At 44.2% G+C, this 20,998-nt stretch overlaps 1 protein-coding gene across 3 annotated transcripts in view; it reads right to left on the bottom strand.

The window, feature by feature from the left end:
• The window catches only part of LOC126530830 (roundabout homolog 2-like), a 190,803-nt gene that overhangs the window by 14,250 nt on the left and 155,555 nt on the right, over positions 1–20,998 (bottom strand). For 2 of the 3 annotated variants that reach the window (XM_050178122.3, XM_055070823.2), the window contains exons 5-19: positions 20,834–20,961; positions 17,841–17,965; positions 16,703–17,063; positions 13,989–14,240; positions 12,806–12,985; positions 12,161–12,285; positions 10,190–10,415; positions 7,036–7,151; positions 5,693–5,864; positions 3,547–3,711; positions 3,087–3,114; positions 2,596–2,760; positions 2,197–2,359; positions 191–281; positions 4–78 (exon numbers count right to left, since the gene is read on the bottom strand). In XM_050178122.3, the coding sequence (XP_050034079.2) occupies positions 4–78; positions 191–281; positions 2,197–2,359; positions 2,596–2,760; positions 3,087–3,114; positions 3,547–3,711; positions 5,693–5,864; positions 7,036–7,151; positions 10,190–10,415; positions 12,161–12,285; positions 12,806–12,985; positions 13,989–14,240; positions 16,703–17,063; positions 17,841–17,965; positions 20,834–20,961 (2,372 nt within the window). The remainder of the gene's footprint in view (positions 1–3; positions 79–190; positions 282–2,196; positions 2,360–2,595; positions 2,761–3,086; positions 3,115–3,546; positions 3,712–5,692; positions 5,865–7,035; positions 7,152–10,189; positions 10,416–12,160; positions 12,286–12,805; positions 12,986–13,988; positions 14,241–16,702; positions 17,064–17,840; positions 17,966–20,833; positions 20,962–20,998) is intronic. The other variant, XM_055070824.2, reaches the window with a different exon arrangement.

Genomic DNA, 20,998 nt, shown 5'->3' with positions numbered 1-20,998 from the left:
AACCTATTGTGTAACTCCCCGAGTCACTGGCTGGACTAGCAATCTTGTCCGATTCCAATAGCTGGTCTGTAACACCATCTGCAGTGAATCATGGCAACAAGCAATTTATTACAAGTATTGAGTCTGCCACTATATGCAGTGGTGCCTACTAAGTGCTTCCTTGATTGCTACAACTTTCATCAATACGTACCTTCATTTGTTCGCTTCAGTTCCAGATCAAAAACTTTGTCTGACGTCCGGCTCCTTTCTTCTGCCGAGCTTCCACTACGGCTATCTTTAGCCTGTAAGGAAACAAAATGTGCACTTTGTTCTAATGTATTTGGTGAGGGCCTGCCAGAGAGTCAAAGAAGGAGAGCTGCACCCCAGTTTGCGGTTTTCAATCTTGAATTTAGTGATTTAAGTGCGTTTGAAGTTTGAAATTACAAGAAGCGATGCAAAATTTATTTTCCCCAGCAGGTGCACTATGAATAATTTTTTTGTGAGCCATACTTTATATAAATTTCTTGCTGGCCGATGTTGAACTGTCAGCCATCCGGATTGTCAGGCCAGCAAAACTTTCCTCAGCCTTTTCTTTTCACAACCACAAATAAGATCCGCGCCTTGTCATCTACACGTGGTAAGTGCGTCGGGACGGCCAGGCAGACGGTCGCAAATACAGGGAAAGGGCAAAAAGAACCCGACACGGACGCATTCGTCTTTCCGGTAATGTCTCATTGTCGCGTAGACACTGAGGTCGACAGACTATCCTGCTTTTCTTTTGTGTCGTGTTCCTTCGCGTTACTGAGATTCCTAAATAGACACTAATCAAGTGGCGCTGCAAAGGCAACCTGCAGTGAGCTTCATGGTGTGAAGGATTTTGTCATACTATTGTTCAGTTCTATTCCACGTAGTAGTGACGGTGAAGAAAACAGTCGCAAAACTGTGACTGACGAAACGGACTTTATTGGGCGATCCTGTGCCCACAAAAGCAAGTTGCACTCTAAGCACAACGATAGCGACGAACACAGTCGGCGATCGTCGAAATCTGATCAGCGGCGAAACGCGTCGGCTTTTATACATGATGTACTTAGATTTAGGTGCCCCAGGTGGTCGAAATTTCCGGAGTCCTCCACTACGGCGTGCCTCATAATCAGAAAGTGGTTTTGGCACGGAAAACCCCATTATTTAATTTTAATTTAATTTATACATGACTCATCGAAGGTTCCACAGTAATCCCTGCTTCACGCGTGTCTTCCAGTAAGTACTAGACAATTCGCGTCGCTCATACAATCAGATTCCATAAGCGTCGGTGACAACAGACAACGGATGGAAGCATCGACAGCATTCGAGAAATTTCCTATACATGCAGGCGCAGGCATGTCCTGCTCCGAGCGAACGCTGTGCTGCATCGGCAAAGAGCATCCCTTCATTCATGACTCAGTGGCGTCGCCTGGTGGGGGAATATGAACTACTCGCAAGATGGCTGCCGTAGTACCCCCACCTTAAATGATCTGCCTTAAAGACAAAGCTTCTATAAGCTTATATCAGCTATAACGTTGTAAGCTCAAACAAATGTGATCTACTGAGTTTCATTTGCTGTGGTGTGTTCCCTATATATAGCTCATGAGGGAGACGTGATGTTGCGGGCATTTGCAGGAGAAACGATGGAACTGTATAGACCCATGAGCGAAGTGCCTCGAGCCGCCAGTTCCGCGGCAATTTCGCATGTATTTGCGGGCTTCTTTCACGCTCGAAAAACCACTTTTATGTTGCATGTATTGAGAAACAGAAAGCAGTATCGGGAGTTTTTCACGTTGCTCTACAATTTTCTACTTGACACTTTTCATCTAATTACAATAATTGAGAAGTTGATTAATCAACTAAGGCTCATTACCTTATTAGGTGGAATGAACAAAAATAATCTGAGTACCTCCAAGCGACGGCAAACAGCGTTACCTTGGTTCGGCTCAGCTACGTGGCTTTTGCACATTTTTAAAGTTTGGCTCAGGTTACGTGAAGCACCCTGTATGGTTATAACAAATGGCGGATATAACGAAGGTATTCAGGAGACTGTATATGGATGTTATGTCAGCCTAGTAAGCTAGTTCAGAAGACTGCCGAGATAAGTTGGGCACATAATAGAGTGAATTGTCATAAGCACTGACCCCACAGATGAGTGGGAAATGGCTGTATGAAAAAAGCAAGTATTTCACTTACTGAACTGTTCAAACTCTTCTGGAATGACGTGTTTATCAGCGTGGTAGTAGCATAAGGCTCTGGGATAGAAGGAAGGTCCTTTTTGTAGAAAGATGTCATGTTGTAAGTGTCCACTTCTGCATACTCTGAGGAATTGATGCCACAGTTTAAAGGTGCATAGACACTGTAAGCATAGAAATATAAAAGACCATAAGCATAGATGTTTTATTAAGTTGAATTTATATCATTACTGGTGTAACTAACACCTAGAGTTTTTATATTTCCAACATTTCAATATGTAAATTGCACAAGCAGTTTAAAGAAAAGGAATGCTTCATTACCTGCTGCAATGGCAGCTAGGTAATCTATAATTGTTAATGAGCAACTTTAGAAATTATGTAAGGGCCAGAGGAGGCTCACCTAGAATAGTTAAGATCATTCAAAGCACTGCTCATCTTGTTAACAGCCTTTGTTTCACAGAAGGGCTCCTTAGATGAGTCAGAAGCTTTCCAGGCACTATGGTCAATCCACAGGGCTTCGTGAGGGCTCAGGCCCCCAGTACTAGAGAAGGAATTGAAGCAATTTCTGGCATTGGAGGGGAGGAGAGGAATTCGAAGGGAATTATTTTCAGGCCAGGCAGAGTCGTTTGTTTTGCTTCCGAGTGTGCAAAGATAAATTTAGTTAGGTGGAAGCTGTAGAGATTAATTTGGTCATGCAGAAGAAATAGCTTAACCAGATGAGGGAAAGCACATGAGAAACATCACACACAGCTGCTATGATGTCCTCGTCATATTAGAAAGTATGCAGCAATTAGCCACGTGCCACCCAACTCAGAAAGAACCCTTGTTTCATGTCAATTTCAAGTACGAAATGTGGAAAAGAACCAAAATGAAGTCAGCAAAACTATTCACCTGATGTCTTCTTGCTTTTGTACTGGGGCTAGAAAAGGAAAGAAAGCTATTAATATAATTGCTTGTTTATAGAAGGAAGGTGGCTAAACATAATCATCCAAGGATGACTACAACTTTGTATTAAAAGCTACACTCCAACAAAAACTTCTGACAAGATGCCATACATTATTATAGCTAGACATCCAGCATATTTTAGTCCAATGAGTGGTAAGAGTTAATCGCAACGTTGACACACACACACACACACACACACACACACACACACACACACACACACACACACACACACACACACACACACACACACACACACACACACACACACACACACACACACGCACACGCACACACACGCACGCACGCACGCGCACCCACACACAAACTATATAACAAATATATATATATATATATATATATATATATATATTAAAGAAAAGTTGCGAGCATCTCAAATACTTACCTGTTATAATTGTCTTTGCCTGTTCCAGCCGTCTTTTCCGTATTAGAAATATCACGAAGATGGTTACTACTGTCAGCAGCAAGAATCCAAAAAGTGCAATGAACCATGACTGTGTCATGATGTTTTGAAGTGGAGTAGAAAGTGACGTTGAGGACATTGGGCTTTCTGAAATGTGCAAACACATTGTATAGGATAGTGAATCATGGACTTTTTATATAAACTATAACCTGTAATGTCAGCATCAATGGTTGTATAAATATATGTACAATAAGCCAAAGTACCAAAAGCTGCATTTGTATATCTGTACTACAGCCCTACAGATGTTAGTAACAGCAATGCTGCTGCAGATTTACTGTATATTGGTCCTTTCAAGAAACGCCTCACTTGAGAGCCTGCTTAATTCCGATATGTTTTCTTCTTCACTACATTTGTGTTGAAAAGCCTTAAAGGCACTAAATATTGTTTGCACTATTCTAACAAATAAATTCTTGCGCATTACTGAAACTCCAAGGTGTCACATACACAAAACTTTCTATCAAATTTGAGTAATTGAGCAAGTTAATTATTGAACAGCATCTAGAATGCAGTTCACCTATAACACTATTCACAAAAAAGAGGTGGGAATAACTGGTTATATTGTTGCATGGAGTCACTTTAATACTGCCTTCCAGGAAAGTCTGCACACACATTTGAGAGCAGTGTTTCTTTATCATGACAAGGTGCAGTGCTAAAAAAGTGCGTATTTTATGACAGCTAAATTTAATGTTTCTTCTTCAACAGAGTTTGCTTTTCGGCTAGTTGCTACATGATATTAATATAGAAACAGCCCCCCCCCCTCCAAAAAAAAATTAAGATATATAAATAGATACAGCTGAAGATCTCTTTTCCATGCAGCAAAATATGTACAAGCAATATAAACCTTCAGTTACAAGCCAGTGCTGTGTATGTCTCCCTTGTCTGATTTCTTGCACCATTTCCATTCTAAATTACAATGCGTGTGTGCATTGACTTACACAGTGGAAACATCTCAATGCCTGAACAAAGCTATATTACTTGTAAGGCCTTAAGCAAGCTGGAGTCTGAAATACGCACTGCGTTGAGGGAGATAGAAATAACTTGAAGAGTATACTGTTTAACATCTAGGCATTCCACACATACTGTCCGCAGTGATGCTAGCCCACATTCCTTCAAGACTCTTGTGAAATCCTGCTTTTTTTGTAGGGAGTATTTTACAAATTTGTTTTATTTTATGCCTAGTTTTTCTAGAAAATGATTTTGTTCGCAACTGCAGGTTATAACTACTGCATGTGATTTAATGCACTCTTTAAACTGGGCTTACGAGAGTTTATATGCATCGTACAAAGGCAGAACAAAAGTGCACTTTTTGAGACAGGTGATCAAATAATTAAATCGTATGAAAGTGGCAGTATTTGAACATCAGATCCATTAAAAAATCTTGTGTACTATGTGAACTCGTGAGAACTTAGCGACAATCTCTGCAGAAAACCAGCGAGGAGCAGCAAGCACACTCATTTGCAAAAGTATGTCTGAGGACCTGTTTGATACATGGCGTGCCCCACGGATTTGGTGGCAATGGTCAAGGTAAACTAAGTAAATTTTACCTAAATGCTTTCACGCTGGTTTCCTCTGGACCGCAGCAGACAATTATTTTTATTGTTAAAACCAGATAAGAGCTTCAAAAATTTGCAAGAACCATCGACGATGATTGTCATTTGTTAGGTAGTGCCTGTTGTTTCATTGTGTAATTCCGAAGAGAGCAGAACCGTTAACCAGTACACCTGTAGTGGTATTATAGGTGGCTATACGTATAAACCGATTTGTCATATATGTGCTGTGTTCAGCTGAGCGAGCGCCGGCATGGAAGGCGACTGTGATCCTCCCCTTCTGCTGGCAGAGCCCTTTCCCACAGCCACCGCATAGGGTGAGGATGGCGAGAGAAGAAAGCGGCTGTCCTTCCCGGAAAGGGATGTAATAGTTGGCTTTCGGAAATGAAGGCACCCCGTAGTTCGTTTGCATGAAATCGAGCGTTGTTTACATCGATGCCTTTGTGCTGGTGAAAGTCTGACCCCCACAATAACGGGCCAAATACTCAAAGGAAGCTTGTCGCTTTAAAACTTGAACTAACCCATCTTGAAGTGGACGGGGCTGCTGGCAGGTCCCTCACCAACAGTAGTCACGGCAACCACGCGGGCTTTGTATGCGGCTCCGGTCTTCAAGTTGTTTAATGTTAGGCTGTTGGTTGTGGAGTTTGTGCTTTGATTGAAACAAAGGTCAGAGGAACTACCACTCACGTACACCTGCAACGAGAAAGTTCATTTCTTTACAAATGCAAGATGCTCTTGCTACGCTTTGTTCAATGCTTTCATCCTTTACCCTGCATAAGGCCTTTCTAGAGTTAACTACTAGTTTCTTCTTTTTTTACAAAAATAGCTGTACTACTGAGAAAAGATATTAACTCCCTCTCAACAACAGGCTTTCTCAATAAATGCATCCTCATGGCAGGAGAATTGAAAAAATTCCACTCATGTTCAGATTTATACACATGTTCTTTTATTTATGGCATATAAAAACATTTTATATAAAAGTATATATATAACATTTGGGTTGAGATGAAGGACAGTCAATGATGAGGTTACTGTACCTGCTGCAAGCATCAAGGAAACATTCTTGGATAATCAGAATTAATTAACCTATGGTATTCATTTATAACATATCTCATAACCAACACATTTCTTTTGCAATACCATTAAACATTGTGTGCCAAGCATCAGATAATGTACGTTTGTACTGTTCCGCTGCAGAACATATGATTGTTAAAAATTATGGGGTTTTACGTGCCAAAACCACGATGTAATTATGAGGCACGCCGTAGTGGAGGACTCCGGAAATTTCGACCACGTGGGGTTCTTTAACGTGCACCTAAATCTAAGTACACGGGTGTTTTCACCCCCATAGAAATGCAGCCCCCGTGGCCGGGATTCAATCCCGCAACCTCGTGCTCAGCAGCCCAACGCCATAGCCATTGAGCAACCACGGCGGGGACATATGATTGTTCTGGAGAACAGCAGTTGTTATGTTCTTTCTGTGCTTCTGGTTATTGTTACCATAATCATCCAGTAAAATATTTGGATAGAGTTAAGATACTCGAATGAATTTGTCATTATAGCTTTGCTATAAACATTACCTGAGGCAGCGTAAACCAGCTGTTGTTGGTTAGCTATTGACTAATAACCAGTCCAACCAGTTAGTTATATTCACTGAAAATCATTTTCTTTCTTTTTATTATTTTTATTATCAAAAAGAAAAATTAGCTGAAAATAGTAACTGTCTATTTTGTACAAGGCGTGGAATATATCTTTTGCCATAACATCGCCATCATGAAGCTAGTACAAGAACTTGCTGGCGCAGATGACAGTGTTCAAATGAACATCAATGTTTGAGTACAAAGCAGCTGATGCCATTACTTACATTGTATCCCCTGAGCCTTCCATTGCAATGCTGAGGAGGTGGAGGAGACCAGAATAAAGTTGCAGTTGTGCTGTTGAGAACATGGACCTCCACACTGTCGGGCGCGGCTGTTGGCACTGCAGAGATAGTTGTGATATTAACACCTATGTTCATGGATAATTTACGTTTTAATAACCTCTGTAAGTGCATCGCATCATTTTTTTTGTCATTTTTCATACACATGAATTTAAAACTGGCACGCTTCATATTGCGCTCCACCTTATTGCCAAGCGCAGGAGCGTCTGCTTTTATATGTATTTATTAAAGCCAACATTAATGAATGGATGTGCAAGGCAGCTTCGCCACATTAACTGTCATAATGCAGTGAAGCTAACTTCAGGAAACCGAAGGGGGAGGTGGTGAAATGCGGTAAGACTAGATGTTCCAATTCTTAAAGTTTTCAGGGATACCTAGGCCTATATTATGTAATTTTGTGCGAACACAGTCATAACGGAGACAGCAAATGTAAAAAAAAGAATAAAGAAAAGAAGGAAAGAAGGAAAAGAGCGAGCGAGAAAGTGAGAAAAGTTGAGTTGTCAAAACTCAACTTGCTGGAAGAAAGTATCCTTTCGGAAATTTACTTCACCAGTCACTGCGTTTGATTCCTCAGGTGTTTCGCAGCGCCTCGATTTTTTCAGTATTGTGCCTGTACGCACCGCCGTTATGACGCTTAGATTTTCTATGGCACTACGAAAATAAAACGTCTTAATTTGTTTCCCTATCTGTCTTTGCGCGATCGCGATGGGCCTACACCACTAACACTACGTTACGGTGGCAGACACCAACATATCGAATTTTGCACAAAAGGAATATTGTAAAACCTCGTCATAACGAAACAGGTTATAACGAACTAACGGATGTATAACGAAGCAATCGTAATTCCCCTTGAAGTTTTCATGGATTCAAACTCTCGTTTACCAAAGCAAAGACTTACTTTAAATGAATATAACAAATGTGTTTTTTTTTCTTCTTTTTTCTTACTTCAGGATGAGGATCTACTGATAATTTTTCTTTTATCAGGCCGAAATCTGGCGGCTCGCGATGCTGTTTGTAACACTCCCGAATTAGCGTTTTCTGTGGCCACGCCCCCACTCTACACATATCGCTGTGTCCCATTCCGCTTCCGAACCTTGGAGCGCTTAGAATCGCAGATGAGCCTCGCTAATACGCTCAAAGTCAACGTGTTCGCGCACACTAGCTGTGGCCTGGGGAATTTTGACAAAGACTGCAGGTGCTGTACATGCTGCATCATCTAGCTGTGGCCGCGATAAACTGCAGCACATGCGCAGCCAAGAAACCGTGTATGCTGTAACTATTCGTTTCATTTTCCAGCCTTTTCGCCCTTCGTCATTTGCTCGGACAAGGCCGCGCCGCGTCGTTATCGCGACGTTTAGGACTGTGCGCGACGATTCGTAAGAATGGAAACTGAAAAAGGATCGCTACAAATTTCTACCACTGCTCATGTTCTCGGCTATCGCTTGGTTTATAAGCGTTTATTTAAGCGCGCAGGTGGAGCGCCGCGCTAGCAGCTCCGATTCAGTACAGCACTCGTCACTTGACGCCAGCGTACAGATATGCTTTTTACAGCGAAGTTGTCTATGGTTAGGATCCAAGATTTAACGGCGTCCGCGCGGGAAGGCCCTCCTCTAAAAAGTGAGAGTGAAAAAGCCAACAATAAAAGCAAACGCATATCGCCTCTCGCGTCGCAGCTCTGTTTAACGGCCACCTGTGTCCAAAACGGCGCTCTGTCGCAGCTGTCTCTCTGTGAATGTATGACGTAGTGCATGACGTAGTGCGCGACGTAGTGTGCGCCTGATAAGGCGACCAAGGGGAATTTTTGGTACCATTTCGCTCCACCGTTGCTATGGGAAGGCCACGCGTGGTCCGTATACGCCTGAAGAGCAGCGTGTCTACGTGGAGCTACAGCGAGAGGAGCGGCGGGAGAGAGACCGTCGACGTCGTGCCAACCCGGCGGCCGGAGGAGAAGAACGTGCCCGCGATGTGGTAAGTAAGCGACGAGCAAGAGCCGACGACGCATATCGCGACGCCGAGAATGCCGCAAAGAGACGTCGACGCCACGAAGGCACGGTGCCGGGATTGGACGGCGCCTACGCAAGGTTTCAAAGACACTTTCTTAAAAATTAAATTAAATTAAATTATGGGGTTTAACGTGCCAAAACCACTTTCTGATTATGAGGCACGCCGTAGTGGAGGGCTCCGGAAATTTCGACCACCTGGGATTCAAAGATATTTTCTCGACGGCAACTTCGGATCAAGCTGCCGAGTATGTGATCGCCTATGGTTCGATAATGACCTCTCGGAAATCAACGGCATTAAGGTCTGAAGAGCAACGGCAGAAGGCGGTAGATGTGCTGACGTGGTGCTTTCCCGGGGAGAACGTTGGGGAGTTTCGAGTCTGCGGCACGTGTAAGGAAGCGCTGATAAAGGGTAACGTGCCTGGGTTCAGCACAGCGCGTGCACAGAGGCTCTGCTAAAGGGTGGGGTTCCACGTTTCTCGACGACGAACGGTTACCTGTACCCGTATGTGTAGGTGAATCTTCCGAAGGTCAACGCCGATCGGATCAGCTTCGCTGGTCATTCACCTTCACAAAGTGGAATGGCTCATGAATTTTTATTTTTTTTGCTGTTTATAAGCGACCTTTTTGAGGGCAGCGGCGAGCGTTGTACGACACCGGAGACTTGCAGCGCTACTCCAGCACGCTCACGAAACACGGTACGACCTGTGACGTCACTACACTTGAGCGCGCACGGCGATAGAAAAAACAGATTAGCGTTGACAGCTGCACTCGAGGAAACAGTCGTACCGCTGACGAAGGTGCGGCAGAAAATTTTTCGCGGCCATTCGATCGCCGATTGCATCGACTTATCCAGTGATTACTAGCAGCCTTCCCTGGCTTCCAATGTCGGGCTATTGCCAATGGCGGGCGCTTTTTTGACGCGAAGTAATGGATATAAACGATGTAAGTGCGCCCCCCCCCCCCCTCCAGCTTCGTTATAGCGAGGTTTTACGCATGCCGATATTTCAACATGGATTGATTACTCATCAGGATGAAAAGTGTATTTGAACGGATCATTTCAGAACATGTGATCTTACCATCTTCGAGCGTTTGTACACTTCTCGAATTGCTGGGCGGGCCTTCAACACTTCTGTAGAAGGGCACAAGAAAAAATTCGTACTTTGTGAACTTCCTAAGGCCGTCCAGCACATAGGAGAGGGCTCCACCGTTCAGCACGGTCACTATGTTGTACTTCTGCCAGACGCCGCTCGTTTCCCGGAAGCGAACGTAAAAGCCCTCCATATAGTCCTTGCTGCCTTGAACCTGCGTGACATGACACAGTAGTGGAGTCAACGTAGATAATAATAATAATAATAATAATAATAATAATAATAATAATAATAATAATAATAATAATAATAATAATAATAATAATAATAAAGATGTAGAAAGGGCAGCACTATAAATTGCCTAGGTTGATTAACTGATTGATATAATTTGACGAAATTAGAAATGTTAGCGCAAATATCGAGCTATCGGCTTCTTGACGAACTATAGACTGTTTTCAAGGCGATCCCGTGGGTGGAGCTGTCAATGACACATAAGTGTTTTTCTGAGACCGACGAGACGGTGCCAGATGCGCTTCAGAAGCAACATGTAATTACAGTCAAGCCTTTACAGAGGCTTGACTGTAAGACAGCCTTTACAAAGAACGCCTCTACACCGAAATGACCTGTATAACGAATTAATGATTCAGTTCCGGTCCTTTTGTGAGCTGTACGGCGCGCGTCCTTTGCAACTAAATGACCTGTATAACCAATGATTTCGAAGGCCTCAAGCATAGGAGGAGGGACGAGAGATGTTGCTTGGTGCAGGTGGACCTAGCCTTGAAAAAGTTGCGTGGAAGCCATCAATCAGCTGCGATACGGTCTGAAACACTTCGCAGTCCAGCTAACAACACGAAGTATCAAAAACAAATTGACATGGAGCCCTATACGTCGCGCGTTTTCCAACCCACAACGACACAGCTCACCATTCACTTGGTTACAAAGGCATACGAGGGTATATCTGCTAGTAGTAACCTCTCTGTTGCCACAAAATGCAATGTGATCCACGAGCTTTGGCTCACGATGCCGACGTTTCTTACTGTGGTAGCTGTCAAAAGCACCTTCTTGTGGCTCTATCACTTTTGCGACGTATATCGCTGATATCATTGTCTGACCGTGATATCTAACAGATCATTTAATCATTATCATCATCACCACCATCGTCGTCATAATGTTTTCTTGATGCGAGGAGTCGCCAGAGAAGGAAACTGCTTGTCCCCACCCAGGACTCAATCCCGGATACTTGACGCGTGATCTGTCGCGTTCGCGGTCTTGGCCTAGTTATGCATGGCCGCCGTCGTGCCGTCGTCGTGCCGTCGCCAGCTGCCGCTATTTTGGACGTCAGCATTCCCGTGAGTGGCCTTCTATTTTTCTTTCTTTTTCTTCCGCTCCCCTGATGCATGTAAGCTCCTAATTAGTACTGAGATGAAAGTGCTTACGCGGCTCGACTGACCTAGCTGTACTAGCCCATTTTGCATAACTTCTCTAACCCAGCAGAAACTCATGACTGACAATTGGCAGTGGGCTGATCAGTCTAATTCATCTGTTATTCTCGCCGGAGCACTGCCGGAATGTTTGAGTTCCCAAAGAGGTTCCCCAAAACTGCACTTCGGGAAAACTGAATAATGACCACCTATAGACTGTATCTGTTACCTATAAATTAAATCAACAAGTCACTGTTCTGCAAACAGGTTAAGTTCGCAAAATATTCCTTTATGCACGTAACGTTCACATGAGTTGCTTTCGTAGTTATTTTCGTTAAAGATCCGCCCTTTTCAACGAGAAAGAGTCGCTTCTATGAGGCACATGGTCTCATGCGCTATCTACAAGATAAAAGCAATGACATGCACTGAAAAACACCGAAAAATTACATAATTCACCTGTATAAGTTTGCTGTGTTAAAAGGAAAACTGTAAAACATGTCATGATAAATTAATCAAATCATGGAAACATGGGGGATACCTTCCAACTCAACTTCACAGCTGTTGAACTCATGGCGCGTATGTCTTGAAGGATCACCACACTGGCACTGAGCTTTGCTCGTGCTTCGTCAAGGTTGTACTCGGGAAGAAAGTGCTGTGCCAGTCCTGTGGATCAAAAGTTATAAAAAAGGGCAATTAGAGCTAAAAAATTTCAACTCGATACAATAAAAGGAATGTAAATTTACAGGTCTGTCTTATACTAAGTGCGCTGTTCAACCGGCACGCCTACTGCACGTGCTTAACACGTGTAGTGCTCTGCAATTCCAGTTTCCGCTTCAATTTTGCTGTGCACTACAAAGTGGGCCACAGATGTTTACCATTTAGGCGAAGTCGTCACCTCCTCAACCATCCTTGGCATATGACAACAGGTTTCCATGCTGTTCAGTCAGTGTAGCATAACATGGGAGCCCAACTAATTTGGCAGTGTACGTGCGTGATAATAAGTTTCCACACTGACGCAGTGCACTGCTATATTTGTGCATAGTACAGAAGGCAGTGATGGGTAAAGTAATTACGCGAGGGAAATGCCTCTCGTAATGCCTCGCGTTTACCCGTCGCTGTCTTCTATATTGATGTGCTGCTTTGAGAAGCATAGGCACTTTTTTTTTTCAACAAGTATACCTACCTAAAGTTCTTATAGTTTCAGAGGCAGGGCTGGGAACACCGAGACCATGAGAATTTTCAGCTCGTACGACGAAAATGTAGCGTGAGTCGGGACGCAAGGCTCGGATGGTGTACGTTTCAGCAAAGATTCGATGGGCTGCCAGAACCCATCCACTTTGGAGGTCGCTGCTGTAGTACTCAACTGAAAATGGAAATGCGACACCAATTATTCTGTCCCTAAATTTCTTGACTTTTATTCAGAAAGCCTACTCGATTTACTAGGCGGATAGTTATATCATGAGTGACTCGCACCAAAACTCCGCCCAATGGCAAAACGCTCTTACATAGGACAGCTTTTAGAAAAGCATTGTTCTTGCGAATACAATTCCGAACACTTGAAGCAAATTTACGAAGAGGTGAAAACTGACGTATAGATGGCTTTCAGTGACGTAATCCTAGAAGCCGTGTTGGTGGACCAGCAGGATAAGCAGCTGCGTCCGTTGGCGTCTCACGTGGCTTCAACACTCTCCACCAGAGCCGGTAGGGCACAGGCCTGTCCTAAGCTTGCCTTTCTCAATGGAAGCAGATTACCCGCGGCAGTGAATATGACACAATGACGTCATCCTAGACGTCACATTTGAGCACCGCAACGGTGACCAGCTGCGTCCATGACGTCACGTGCAAGCTATCTATACACTCTAGACATGGTAACATCTATAAATATGCACATTTTACATTGCTTAGGTAACAGGTTCTATTGATGTCTTACGGAGAGCTTAAGTGCATATTTTCCCTGCAAAATTTGATAACATCAACGTTACCTTAGAGCTGACGAAGACCAACCATAACATCAAAACCGGCTAGATGTTTGCCGTTATTTACTGTAAAGAGCGCCGCTTATACCAAGAAAACCGTAAAAGTGCACACATTTTAAAAGTTCCTGTGTTTACAGTGTGCTCTCATCATATAGTTGTTTTCACCTCAATGTCATTGTGACGAATAGATTTTGTAGAAACTCTTCAATATGCAAATTTTGTTAAATAAAAGAGTGAACGCATTAGTCTATGCTATCCTTGGTCTCGATTAATGCTAATATTTTATGTCATTGCAGCTCTTAGATTGGTTATTATCTTCATGGTACCTCTATACGACATGGCTACACATGATGTACGCAAGGTTCAAGGAATATTGCAACTCCGACTTACTTGTGTATCCCTTGAGGGACGATGCGCCCACTTTCTCGCTCCGTTTCCAAGTTAGGGTTATCGAAGTCTCCGTTGTATTTACCGCCACAGGCTGTGAAGGAGGTCCGGGGAATGTGGAGGGGTCAGGAGAACGATGAAAATTCACGTTTGGATTGTGCGGCGAGTCAACAGTGAGAGACGCAGTCCAGGACGTATCGCCGCTTTCACTTGAAGCCTTGCAAGTGTATGCACCACTGTCCATCAACTGGAGGTCTGTGAAAATGCAGCATCAGACAGCAACTCGTGTCAGTGACTGGCTATTGGTTCTGAATGTCGCTTTCTAAATGTCTTCCAGCAAATGCAACATAGAGCTATTGCATTTGTCGTGTGTGCTTCCATTGGAAGAAGGTAGACTAGTGACCTCAACGAACATGTATTTAACCCTTTGACGGTTTTTGCCGTACATGTACGGCGGCGGTTTTCTGTCCCGCAAGGTCTTAGCCGTACGGGTACGGTTTCGACCCTCCGTTTGAAATTTCGCGCCATAATGACGATGCACGCTTACTGGGAGGTGCTGCCACCTCTTAGGTCTTACAAGAAGCGTTTGAAATTTGTGCTACCTTCTTGGGGAGATAAACAGAACTGACTTCAAGCTTCAGCGCGTCGCGCAGACTGCGGCCACACCCCTTTCGCGGTTTCGGTTTCACCGCGTGATCGCAACGGAGGCGCGCGAAACGTAATTTTTCTCTTTGTCGGCACTCTCTTGCAAATGCTGTGGAAGTTGATTTCTATCTTGATTGGCGCTGCTCTTAGCTTGTTTATAACCGCCGCTCGCGAGGTATTCTCGCTCTCAGCGGCAACGCGCTTTCGCGGTTTCGGTTCCGCCGCAACGGAGGCGCGCGAAACGTGATTTTTATCTTTGTCGGCACGCTATCGCGGGGGCGGCGGAAGTTGATTTCTATCTTGATTGGCACGGCTCTTAGCTCGTTTATCACCGCCGCTCATGAGGTATTCTCGCTCTCTGCGGCTGCGCGGAGACTCTTGTTTCAAGGAGTACCACACTCTAAAATACTATTGAACATATTGCAGTTCTGAGTGATGCCGACACCAAAATACTGTTCCCTAATTTTTTTTACTATTTATTCCCGACTTTATACATCTTGTACATTCAATATCCGCAATAAAATAATTTGACCACCCGGGAAAGTTTTCTTCAAAATAATTCGACCCTCAAAGGGTTAAAGAGACCACATAATAAGGGACACATGTTTTCCTTTCTTCTTTTATTATTATTATTATTATTATTATTATTATTATTATTATTTTGTGTGTTTGCACAGACCAGCATGCAATGAAATTTTTGTTCAATAATCAAAGCAGTTAGAACTGCATGCTCGTCCAAGGACACTTCACTGCATGACAGGTTTGCACTATGAGAAGCCTGCAGTTTATGCGTGAAATGGCGTGAACTAGGAAGGGGGAGTCATGGCTCGTTTAGGACACACAGCAAAGTTTGGCTCTTTTATGCACCTAGGTGTACCATGAATATTAAAAAAAAAGTATCGAGGAGGACTATTATTTTTAGGCAGTTCATTAAAGGCACCACTAGACAGCGAAATTTCAACAGACAGGTTGTGTTCAACGCTTGTCTCTGATTGGCTGAGTAGTTTATTTATTTATTTATTTATTTATTTACTGTTGCTGGGAGAAGCTATTTTGCGAGTTATTTCCAGTTAAATTCCCATGCTTAGAGTAAAAGACAAAAGAAAAAAGGATGCCGTGATTGAAGGCGGTTAAACCAAGTTTGTCGAGTGATAGCACGGTTTTGCTTACCTTGGGAAAAGACACAGACGCTTCTCAGCGCCATCAGCAACTACCGCATCTACACTTGCACCACAAGACAACACACAGACGCTGCTCGGCGCGGCAGCAGCAGCGAGCGAATTGACCTTCATGCTGCGTCTCGCTTCAACGCGAACTAAGCGTCGAAAGCACAGCGCATACGAAGGTACCAGCACTCGGCACACTTTGTACATAGCGCAGATCGTTTTCAATATATGGGCGTCCACGTGGCGTCGTAGCAGCCTCCGGTAGCATCAGGCTAAGTCCCAGTTTGACATTGACTGAGCTTGAAGGTCAGATTTACGGAACCAGGCGTTTTCTGTATTTGTACCTGGAGTAGCAGAGCTATCGCTCTAAAATGAAACATGCCAACAGCTTTAGACAGATCAGTTCGGTGAAAACGTTCATTGTTCCAACCGACCGCAAAGAAAGTCTGTTTACACACGTGCTCAACAGACTTCTTCTTGGCGTTGTTGAGGAAAGCTGATCGGCTGATTGGCGATAAAAACGAAATAAAATGAAGCCGCTGCGGCCGGTATTTGAGCGCGCGCCGTCGGGCTTAGTAGGGCAACGCCGTAGCCACTACCCCACAATGACGGGTAAAAATAAAACGAAACAGAGCCGCAGCATGGTTCTGCGAGACTGGCCGTGTAACTCAGGCATCGCACGTGTTGTGCCAGGTGTGACCTATTACATTTGTAATGACTTAAGGAGGGATATGGCAAGCAAAGCGAAGAAAACACTGCGTTGAAGATAGATAGATACCTTATAGTTAATTTAACTTAAAAATAAGTCAAATACTCCGTTTTTTTCAACGATATATCAATATTTTGCAGTGTCTTTATAATCTCAAGCGTAATGTGGAGCTGTTCCCGAAGGCGCCACTTCCTGACCTTGTATCTGCAGCATGCCGGACTCTAGCTGCGTGAATCGGGGCCGATCTTCGAAGCTCAGGGGAGAGCCGTTGTACAGCCACTGCACAGAAGGCGTGGGCGTGCCAGTAGCCTCGCAGGGTAGCTGGGCTGTCGTGTGCAGCGGCAGCGTCTGGTTGGCCGGACCCAGTCGTATGATCGGCGGCGGGAGGTCGGCGAGCGCCGTGACCTCCAGGTGACCTTTAGCCATGCTCGAGCCAACAACGGACAAGGCCGAGCAGACGTAGTAGCCGCGGTCCTCCTTGCGCACCCCGGTGATGGTCAGCGTGCCCTCGTGACTGACCGAGAAGCGGCCGTGTGACTTGCCCGGAAACATCAGCACCTGTGTGGGCGAGACAGCGAGAGACAATTTCGGGAACGCGCCGGCGACTTTTTCGCGCTCTACCGGAGGTCTAGCTTCACTGCACGACAATGATGCGACCACGAAAATCTGATTGGTCGTAGTTGCAATAGGTGCAGCGAGTGGGGGCTTGTCTATCGCTATGGGCACAACAGGGATACCGAAGACTGCCGAGGCACGAAATGATCGACGTTTCTTATCCACCTAAAGAAATAAATGCCGCGGGAAGCTTTTGTGTGTCACTCTACACCATCACGCATTGCTTACTAATGCGCGACCCGTCCCGTGGAACGTTATCCTGTTGACATCAGTGCCCAACACTGACATTGCTAGGCCCCCGTTCGTATTTCAAAGTGGTGAGTTTATCGTCACTGATCGTCGTAAAGGTTGGTGCTCTCTGTGTTGATGTGCTGCTTCGTACACATCACATGAAACAAGCGCTAGAAGACAGGACAGAAAAGGACAGAGCACACAGACAAAAAGCACGTACAGTTGTTAGTCAACGCAGTCTTTGTGCTCCTTTCTAGTCTGTCACGCGTCTTCTAGCTCTGGTCTTCTGTGATCACGAGCCAAGCAGCCCAACAGTCAACTCGCGCACGCGTTTCTAATCGCGCCTCTTTAGTAGTCAGTCATGAGAAGTTCCTTAGAATGTGGGCAGTTGGTGCTTATCAGGAGGTTACGTATGTAATATTTCGCGTATAGGAACACGGATTAGGCTTCATCACATTCGCAAATGGGCGAAACAAAGGCGAAGCGCACCTGGTTGCCTTCTCGAGTCCAGAACACGGAGGGTGGGGGGTTGCCTGTCGCGAGGCAGTCAAACTTGGCGACACCGTTGAGCCCCACTTTCTGGTCCTGGGGAGTGAGGCGGAATGTCGGACGTGCTGGAACGAGCGAGAAAATAAAAGGGAGAGGTGTGAAAATTGCGCCCGTATTCGCATACCGGTACCATTGTTTCAAGTGCTTTCTGTTAGCTTGCGCCTCCTGTTTGGACGCAATTGGCATGTCAGTTTAATTTACAACAGTGACGTTGTGTTTTTTTTTTACATATATTACATGGACATACCAAGGAAACAATGAAACTTAATTTCAGAATAGAGCATCCGGAATTTTGTTTAGTTACTAACGCAAGCTGTTCCACACTAGGCGAATTAAAATCTGATTTTTCTCATAGCTGGGCGCGAAAGGAAAGCAAGACCGTATTGCTTAGTTCGCCGTCGGTTGGTTATTACCAAAGGATATTTGGAATAATCTTCAGACATTTGGCCAGGAAAGGTATCTAAAAGCCTCTAAGTGCAGAAACAACTGAGCGGGAAGAATTATATCAGGCGGTTCATGCTATATGCGCGAAATTTCGTGCAGCATAGTTTTGTAGTTAAACATTGATTGCTCATGGTTCGTTCAGAATAATGCTACGCCTCGGTGGCAAGGCGCTAAACATTGCGTGAATATTCGTTCACTTAACTGTATTTACGACATCCTAACGTGATATCCTCACCAGTTAAATGCTGTATGGCACGCTCATATACCATTTCATGCTCTGTTCGTAGCGTACGTTTAGAAAACATTCGCTAGATAAATTTTCAAAATGATAAGCATTGCCGCATGCTATTACGCATAGTGTTTTTAAACGTTGTCAATAATTTTCACAAATGTAACCTTTTGTGTAATGCGCTGGGCTTCAGAATGTAAAGGTACAGAAACGATAACACAGTGATAGGTCTGACTCTATACATTTTCTCTTTCTTCTCGAATCCGCTAATTAGTCCTCCAGCGCACAGGATATTCAGTGGTCATCAAAGTGAGCTCAAACCACAGCCCTTGTTGCGCATGCTCTGTTCTACAATATCTTATGTTTGTTTCACTTTGTTTGTGTACCATGGATTTGCATTTTTATCATGCTCCAGTTCCGGTGCAAAAAACGAGAAATTACCCTTTCATTGCAATGGTTACACTATTTTCTCGAAATGTCGTGAAAGTAGCCTTTACTATAGAACTCTTGCACAATGCCGACAAACTTGTGCAGGCATTCTGTTCCATTCACAATCGTGAAGGATAGACATGAGGGTGAGTGCAGGTTGCGCGTAGAAAGTTTTGGGCCGCCCACGGTCCTCTGCATCTTGCTGTGATTTGCTGCGGCTTGCTGTACAGCTTGCTGTGGTGTTCTGACGCACACATAGCGTGTTCGCCACGTATAACGTCGCCCTGCGAAAGCAAGCTTTTCTCACCGCAACGAGATAGGGGAACTATCTCGGCATACCCCTGTGCTTGCAACACCAAGGCGTCGTTGACTACTGAAAAGCGAGAGCGGCGACGGTCTATCGCGCTTGTGGTAACCTCCACCTCTGAGTTAATGTTTCGTTCGCGGCTGCGATTCCGCTAAAAGTAAAATAAATCAAAATAAAAGAAAAGAAACGAAGTTCACTTCTCTGAGTCATCCGCACCTTACGTACTTGAGCGTATGTCGTCACGGTCACTTGAGAACACACAAAAACGAATTTAATATTTTTTGAAAGTCCGGTCTTTAGGGCATGATTCGCTTCGCCTATATGTTCGATTGCGCCGCGAAGTGTTTCACAAATGCGACACGGCTGCTTTCTTATTCAGTATCAACGAGTTAATGGCCTGGCAAGGGAACAAGAATTCATGATCGCCAGTTAGCGTCTAGAGTGTGGGCAGGAGTACGTTTATCTAGGCCAATTACTGACAGGGGACCCTGATCACGAGAAGGAAATTACAGGAGAATAAAAATGGGCTGAACTGCATGCGGTAGGCATTGCCGAATCCTGACTAGGAGCTTACCACTGTCGTTGAAAAGAAGAGTGTGCAATCATTGCATTCTACCGGTGCTGACATACGGGGCAGAAACTTGGAGGTTGACAAAAAAGCTCGAGAACAAGTTAGGGACCGTGCAGATAGCGATGGAACGAAAAATGTTAGGCGTAATGTTATGAGACAGGAAGTGAGCGGTGTGGATCTGATAGAAAGCGGGAATAACTGATATTCTAGCTGACGTTAAGAGAAAAGAAATCGAACTTGGCAGGCCGTGTAATGCGTAGGGTAGATAACCGGTGGGCAGTCAGAGTTACAGAATGGATGCCGAGGGAAGGGAAGCGCAGTCGAGGACTGCAGAAAATTAGGTGGGTTGATGAAATTCGCAGGCGCAAGTTGGAATCGGCTAGCTTAAGACAGTGGTAACTGGAGATCGCTGAGAGAGGCCTTTGTCCCCTGCAGTAGGCATAAAAATAGGCTGGTGATGATGGTGATGATCAATGAGTAAATATTGCTTATAAACGTTGCAGTGAGAAGAACTCAGGTTAAAACTATACCTGCGCGAAATTTGAGCTCTGAAAACTGCGTGGTTTAAGCTGTCTTTTGATATATATATACATATATATATATATATATATATATATATATATATATATATATACGCTTTATTCCAAGAAGGAAGAAATGGCGCCGACGCGAAAACGAACACGAGCCGATGATTGATGCTGACTTTGTGCAGATGAAGATGAAGTCCGCATGAATAAATAAATAAATATATATATACACACATATATATATATATATATATATGCTTTAATGAATCTGTAGAAGGAGAAGAGATTGGACAGAAGAGCATCTCTGACCTGCCACATGCCTAAACTTGCATATAGTTGCAGTGATCGCCAGGGAGCTAATGATGAAAGTGTTTATGGCTGGTTAGCAAGGCATGCTGTGACAGATAATATGAAAATACAACTCACAGTGCACAGTAAGTGTCGCCGAAGCAGAAGCTTCGCCAACAATGTTTTCTGATTCACAAATGTATGTTCCCTGATCTGCAGGAACAACATTCTTGATGTGCAGACTCTTGTCCTCTTGAACGTATGCCCTAAAAGAGGAGTAAGAGAGGTGTTAAAAATTACGTT

The sequence above is a fragment of the Dermacentor andersoni genome, chromosome 5 (assembly GCF_023375885.2).
Source record: "Dermacentor andersoni chromosome 5, qqDerAnde1_hic_scaffold, whole genome shotgun sequence".
NCBI classification, from domain to species: domain Eukaryota; kingdom Metazoa; phylum Arthropoda; class Arachnida; order Ixodida; family Ixodidae; genus Dermacentor; species Dermacentor andersoni.
Note: the sequence above shows the minus strand (reverse complement) of the source record. Positions and strands in the feature narration are given on the sequence as shown.